Here is a 7,772-nt window from a genome sequence, read left to right on the forward strand (position 1 = left end):
ATAATGAATTATAGTCATTTCAAATACTTATTTTTCTAAATTTTGTACCAAAAAAACCAATAAAAATGTCAATAAACAAATACTAATAAAAAATAAAATTAATATATGTAGTGAAAGTTGATTTAAGATATAAAATTGAGAAGTTCTAAGAGAATTTAAGAGATGGGAAGAAGGTTGGGTTGGGCCCAACCCGAGCCTGGGTAGGTTGGGTTGAAGGTCAGGTTGGGGCGCAAATTTGAACTCTCTCCAGCGGGCTCTGTGTGCTTACAAAGCAATGAAAAAACCCATTTCAAGTTGTAATTTTCACGCCCGTTTAGGCCCTAAAAGCACTTCCAAGCGCGGCCCAATATAAGGATAGGTTCCTAACGTAAGCAATCAACTTAAGCGCTGCCAAGTGCCAACGACTGAATCATATGATGCAGGTTGGTTGGTTATGAGTTTTTCCAGCATCATGTCTTGCTGGCATCATAGTTGAACTCAAGTGTTAAAGACAAAAAATGAACCTGCAGTAGTGCAGTGGATCAATTAGCATTAGCGATAAAGTATAAAACGTGGATCCAGCGGGGAACAGGTCATTAGCGCAACGCATTTTTAACTCTCACCGTGAGCCACCTAGAGGCTAGAGCAATCCTGAACACTGATCTCAAAGTTGCTCATTAGGAATTATCTATTAAAAGTTTGAACAATACATCCTAAGTTTGGAAAATTAGGAATTTATACCCTAAACCTCGAAAACAAAATAACTCTCTGACTGGTTCCTGAAGGACATTGCCACTGCAAACAGAAAGTTTTAGCTCTGGTTTCACTTCTAATGCTTAGCGCTTCTTCTTGTTGCCCTTTGGACTGGATTTTGATGGAGTAGCAATCAGATACACGAACAGGGCTAAAATGGAGATCACCGAAATCTGCGACCCATATTTTGCCAACAGCCTCTGCACATGCAAATGACGAAATCTGGAATTAGAATTATATACCGAACTGAGATTTAGACTTAGAGGACAATATTCGAAACGTGATAAGAGATGGTTTATAAATTATGTTCTTAGTATCCGCTTGCACAGATGGCAATGCGTGGTGATCAAAAGGCCCACCAGTCATCAAATGCCCCAAAGACATTCAATTGGAGCGGATTACCCCAACCAAACCATCGCTTACCATTACTTAACAGATGGTTAAGAAAGAGAAGACCAGCCCACGAGTGGTCAAGACTTAAAAGATCAAATCACCTGATGGTGATTTTTAACCAAAAGATTTGATTGTATCCATCACATGTTGATCTTAAACAAACTACCACCACGTGTTGACACTTGTACAGCAGACATAAGGAAAGTTGGATCTTTGGATATACCAGATGCTATTAGTGGGGAGGGGACCCCTTCCCCCATAGCCCAAAATCCTTAAACAAAGAGGGAAAAAAAATGAAAATAAACAAGGATGAATCTCACCTTTGCCTGAGGATAGTAGGAGCACCAAAATTGATATCATGAAAAAACGACAGTAATACTCAGTCAGTTAAGACAAAGTGCGTTAAGAATTAAGAAGCTGCTTAAAAGATTTAATTCAGGATGAACTTACCCATTCAAACTTCTTTTCTGGAGGTCTGTCAGCAAGTATATCCAAAGGAAGTAAAGGGGTTGAATAAGCCTCCTAAAAATAGAAAGTTATGATAGACAAAAAGAACATTTTAGAGGTTCTTCACATAGAAAAACCAGAAACTCAGATAAAGATTTCGTGAAGGTCAAACCTGTAGAGCGGTCTTAGTAGGGATGCGGAATTTGATGACAGCAGGTGCACCATGGAATACACCTTTCACTTTGGACTCCAGTACAAAAGAGTGAGAAACAACAGAGCCACTGCCAATTACGTGGATAGTTGTGAGAAGGAGAAGTATGTTAAGTTGGGATTTGTTGAGTGTTAAAGAAAACAGTAACTCACGCATCAAGCCTTTCCCATGACTTGGAAGTGCTGCCACTGACAGGATCAAATACATCTTGGGCCCAACTATCATCAGTTAGACTTACATCATATGCAGTCCTGAAAGGACAAAAATAAAGTCATGACCAAAGAATTAAAGTAACAGATATGCGACAGCACAAGATTAAACCTAGATAAATGCCAATGAAAGCAAAAAAATAAGCAGGGGCGGAGCCAGGTTTTTTTAGTAGTGGCCAAAAGCTAATAAACATAGATTGGGGGGCAAGAGTTAATAAGCATAGATGGGAAGGCCAAAATATATGTAAAATACAAATGGGGTTGCAGGAATTTTTAATCCATGAAGGGGGGGGGGGGGTGCATGGCTCCCCTCCACTACCCCTTCGCGCTCCGCCCCTAAAAATAAATCCCTTACATTTCATGACAATTTAAAATAAATAAAATATACAACCAACAACATATGTCAATCCGAGATGGCAATCTGGGAGACCCTTTTCACTGCATGACCACCATAAGGCAATCAAACCTATTCCACTAGTGCATTCATTATGCTCCACATCTTATCAAATAGTCGACTGACTTCAAAGAAACTTGTGGATATGCTACGAGTATGTAGAAATAGAAGAGAAACTGTTAAAAATGGGTTAGGAGCTGATTAGCATAACGGGTCTGGAAGGAATGGGTCCCTATGGATGGTGCAAGCTTAATACAGATAGCTCTACACAGAGAATGTGACACAATGGGTTTGGTTCATAATTTCATGAAGCATCAAGCATTAGTTTCACAAGGCTATTTTTGTGGCTGATAGTCTTGCAACAATATCTTTGGTAATAATGCATCTAAAGATCCCCCACCACCTCTTTCCCCCCTTGAGATTAGGTTAACCTGGTTTGAGGATCTAGTAGGGGGTGGGTTAGGTGACAGATGTAGAATACTCATTTGTTAGTAAATAAAAGTATCTATCTTCTTCCTGAGACCAAAATAATGGATAAACCATGCATTTTTAGGTAGCACCTAACCAATACCAAATTGCAACTGACAATTTAAATATCTAGAACATTGTTAATACTAATATCAAGAAAATGGTCAATGGGCAGTAGGAACATATTATAATAAAATTATCAAAAAAAAGTTTTGATGATTCATATTGAAATGACAAGGCAAACTAGTCCCATTCATTTCTTGACTTTCACCTGAATGACAGCAAGTACCTTTGTATGTTTACCACTTTCACTCATTATATATTTTGTCATATAATATGCATGACCTATAAATTTCAGTTTTCTTTTATTTGTAACATAGTGAAACCAAGAGAACTGAAATTGAAATACTAGCCTCTATCAATGAAGAGGATAGAAGAGCTACACAACCTGTCAAGGTTGAAGCAAACAAAGAGGTTGAAGAACCATTGAATACTACTCAAGTAATTGAACTATGAAACTCTCATCTGAAAAAAACAAGTATATTTTTTATGGATAGATATATATGATTTTTCCACTAGCACCCATAAGAAGAAGCGATTTGGTTACAAGTTGAAGAGGCTAGAAGGGCAAGGGGTAGACCAAAAAGGACATGGGTGTAAGAAATCATTTAAACGCCAAAAATTTAACAATGGCTATGGCATTAAATAGAACAGACAGGCAATGGCATTAAATATCTACATATGATTTTTCCTTTATTTTACTTATCGGAGAAATACTCAGCTGTTGTAGCCAGCATCCCAACTTTTGGGTTCGAGGTAGATGAGTCTCACTTGAATTGATACAACTTTTTATCAGAATTGACACAATTCCAGACTTGTAAACTTTACTTTCTTGCAGAGAAATTGTGAGGAAGATGAAAACTAATGAATTGTTTCAAATTCTAAGCATGACACAAGTTTGAGGAGGCTATGATTGAAAGTGGATGGCTTACCATTTACTGACTCCCAGTTAAATTGTTCTGGAAGTCTGAATATATGCCAGTTTTATCTTTTCTTGTATTATTAATTCTTCCTTTTTCAAATAAAAAAAGTGTTCCTTGTTTCATTGGCCACGTGCCTTGCCTTGCACCTTAGGAGCTAGGAAGACTTGCACTTGGTTTCGCCTCACTTTAGGAACCAATGTTTTAAAAGGCGTGAGAGGCATACCCCTTTCAACTAATGTTTTTTTTTTTTTTGATAAATGACCCCTTTCAACTAATGTTATGCATCTTTATTCTTCTTAATATAAAAGATTTTTATTAAAAATAAAGAAAAAATGAGTTCCCCCCTTCCTCTTCATCCTCCTCCCCTTCCTCCTCCTACCCCCCCTCCTCTTAAGGAAGCTTACGCCTCTTGCATTCTGAACTATGCCTCATGCCTCAAGGTAGTGGAATGCCTCGTGTCATGCCACCACATTTTAAAACATTGTTAGGAACACCAGAAATAAAGATAACATGTAAGAAAGAACCATAGATTATAGGAACCTTTTTGTGTGTTGTGAAGCAGTCATAGTGACAGAGTAATCAAGTTTGGTGAGGCCAATATTAGATTGTCCTAGACTGCCACTTGAAGCAAGAAAGGTTCAAAGTATTGATGCGATACACCCCGTATTGAGTATCATTGGCTTCCATACACCTGTTTACAAGTGTTTTTGAGGAAATACATTTTTAATTGATTATTTATTAAATTATATAAAAGCATGTATAAAAATGAACTTAAAAAGAAACTAAAAAAACCGCATGGCCTAAAAAGTATAGATACACCCCTGCCGAAACCGTTGGGTGTATCGATACTTTGAACCTTGGAAGCGAGCATTCAGAAACTACAAAGGTCTCACCGAGGCTGGGACCTGTGATAGTCATTACTGAAGCCAAAGCATCTCCTAGGTATCAGTTAGGCAAGGCAATATCATAATACGGCTCTTAATCCCTCTGTCTGTATTTCACTTCTGAACTTCACGTTGAACAAGGAAAGCCCAATTGTTGCTTAGGTGTCACAGGGCCACCTTAACTACACCACAAAGGATCTATATTTCAGAACAGAAAACGTGATTTTTAAATTGTAGAACAAAAAGCTACTAAGTTTCTAGTAACCAAAAGTTTTGCAGTGGAATAGTAAGCAAAAGTAGGTACCGGTTACCGGATCTGATAAAAATCCCAAGGATTATAAATCATAACTAATATTGAATACACAAAAAAAAAAAGGTCCAGATCAACTCACTATAGCTATTCTATATGTTTGACAACAAAGTTTTATCCATTGTGTTCATGCATGTCTAATTGTTCGAAACCAAGGTATAATTCCAATAAATTCTACAAGATAAGGTCAACACAGAAACCGCGGCAGGAGAAGTAAAAGGGTTAGGAAGAAGAACTGAAATATGATCCATAGAAATGCTGATCAATATGAACAGAGGAAGTTAACTAAGATGCACATAGTTTGAAGACATGTTATCAAATGCTGGAGTAGGAGAAAAAAAGTCGAAAATTAAATTGGCCAAAAAGAACTATCCAATAAATAAAGGAGAGAAGACAATCAAGGCCAAAAGTACAGTTCCACAAATCAGATTAGTAAACAGTAAAAAGGGAGAACTCAGAACGATTTTCTGTGATTCACAAACAGAAATCAGGAAGGAATATACAATCAAGAAATTCAACAGGAGAAAATGTAATGAATAAAAGAAAATCCATCAAAGAAGACAATTGACGAGAAAAAAGAAATTAGGAGTTGGATCAATTGACGAGAAAAGAAATAACGGGGATCGTGGAAAACCTACGCGGATCCTCGGTTGTAGATGTCGATCGAGACCGAGACGCGTTCGGCGCCGGACTTGAGCCTGGTAAGGACAGCCTTCTTATTGGCAACAATGAAGGGAGAATCAGAGCTTGCAAGTTCCGCCGAAACGAGGAAGAGAGCTACCAGGAGAACAGAAATGCAGGTAACCATTTTCAGACTCGTCATGGCGGCTTAGTTGAATCTGAAGAAATGGGAATTTTATTGGATCGCGAAACTCGGGATACGACGACGATGCAGACAGGAGATGGGGGAGGAGAAACTTGGAAGAGAAGAACTAGGGCTTAAGTGTAATGTTTGATTACGGGCTACTACTAATCAACCTGAGTTATGGACTTCTGGCTAATTAATCATTTTTGCCAAAAACATTTGCTAATTTACTATATACTAAAAATTAGTAATTAGAATATACAAGATGTGGCAAATACACTAACTCGTGGCAGAGGTTCAAAGTATCGAGATCGGCCTCTATCGGTTTTTTTTTTTTGGGTAAAATATAAAAACTTTCCCTAAAATTTCTGACAATCATAAAAATCTCTTTTATAATTTTATTTTAATAAAAGTTTTTTTTGAATTTTTAAAAAATTTGACAAAAACCTCCCTTCTGCCAATGACTCAGAAAACGTGACATGCATAATTTTATTCTAAATATCCATTTTACCTTTTTATAAATTGTCGACATGTTATTCTCTTTCCTTCTCCGACAACCTCTTTCTTATCCTGGAATTCCACCGTCTGAAGAAGAGAAAGGCGGCAGCTCTTTCAATCTTTCAATCCAAATCCAAACGGAACACAACTCTTTCAATTTTCTCCCTACCAGTAAGAGGCTCTCTGGCTATTGAGAAGGGATGTCGATGGACTGCACAAGGACTTCAGTAACCGACGAGCTGCGGAAGAAGCTGAAGAATCTGATGATGAACTTCCAGAAGCTGAGGCAGCAAATGATGGCAGAGTATAAGGAGATGGTGAGTCGTCAATATTTCACGATAACAAGAGAGTAACTGAAGGAGGAGGTGATAGAGAATATTATATCGAGTGGGGGAGGAACGGGAGGGCCGGAGTTGCAACAAAGGGCAATGTAGGAGCACAGGAGGGAAAAGGTTATTGAGACGGTGTTGAAAATACAAAACAGGCACGACGCGGTGAAGGAGGTTGAGAAGAGCCTTCTTAAGTTGCACCAGGTGTTCCTAGACATGGTGGTGATGGTGGAACCTCAGGGAGAGCAATTGGACGACATCCAACACTATGTCAAGATTCATGAATGCTACTGAGTATGTGAAGGACAGGACATGCGACCTTAGGACTGCTAATTAAGAACCACCAGAAGAGCAACAGGAAGTGGATGTGTGTGGGGTTGGATGCAAATGAGGACTAAGGAAAGCGTTAAGAGAAGAAGAGATCTCCAATCCTGGGTTCCACATACGTACTCCATTGGTCCTAGGCTCCACGAGAAACTCGTCGTTGGATACTGATGAAGGAAGATTTGGCCCGACCTCTTTATTATGAGACACGTGGTAGAAATGATAGCTCGGCAAAAGAGGTCAAGCCTAGGCGGGAACAAGGGCACACTTCGCCGAACTAACCCACCTTGTAACAGCTAGGGATGGATTTCGCCGAACTGACCACCTTGTAACAGCTCGGGGTAGACTTCGCCGAACTGACCTTGTAACAGCTCGGGATAGACTTCGCCGAACTGACCACCTTGTAACAGCTCGGGGTACATTTCGCCGAACTGACCCACCTTGTAACAGCTCGGGGTAGACTTCGCCGAACTGCCACCTTGTAACAGCTCGGGACACACTTCACCGAACTGACCCACCTTGTTACAGTTCGGGATACCTCCGAGCTCAAGACCGCCTCGCTCAGCACTTCGCATCATCTTCTAGGCACCAAAGCCAAACAAGTCGTACCATGCCTGGCACCAGGGAAGTCCGTGCCCGAGGGCGCCACGCCTGACTGACTTGGGATCTGACGTTTTGGCAGCAGCACTCTAAACGGCCACCTGCCACCGCCACTGACGCCGCCATCTCCAGTTAGACGGTTAGGCAGTGACGGTTCTGTCTCAGCAGAAGGGACGACGGCCGAG

At 39.8% G+C, this 7,772-nt stretch overlaps 1 protein-coding gene and 1 pseudogene across 1 annotated transcript; one reads left to right on the top strand and one right to left on the bottom strand.

The window, feature by feature from the left end:
• Positions 1-638: 638 nt before the first annotated feature.
• Positions 639-6,316, bottom strand: LOC148853418 (uncharacterized). Its single transcript, XM_088983660.1, has 6 exons — positions 5,670-6,316; positions 1,936-2,034; positions 1,745-1,853; positions 1,576-1,647; positions 1,446-1,451; positions 639-932 (listed from the first exon to the last, which is right to left on the bottom strand). The coding sequence occupies exons 1-6, from the start codon at positions 5,852-5,854 to the stop codon at positions 816-818; spliced, it is 588 nt and encodes a 195-aa protein (XP_088839786.1). The 5' UTR covers positions 5,855-6,316; the 3' UTR covers positions 639-815.
• A 50-nt stretch (positions 6,317-6,366) lies between these two features.
• Positions 6,367-7,061, top strand: LOC148853419 (syntaxin-related protein KNOLLE pseudogene; annotated as a pseudogene).
• The last annotated feature ends 711 nt before the right edge of the window (positions 7,062-7,772 follow it).

The sequence above is a fragment of the Nelumbo lutea genome, chromosome 4, assembly GCF_056320005.1.
Source record: "Nelumbo lutea isolate HS-2025 chromosome 4, American lotus-T2T, whole genome shotgun sequence".
Taxonomy (NCBI): domain Eukaryota; kingdom Viridiplantae; phylum Streptophyta; class Magnoliopsida; order Proteales; family Nelumbonaceae; genus Nelumbo; species Nelumbo lutea.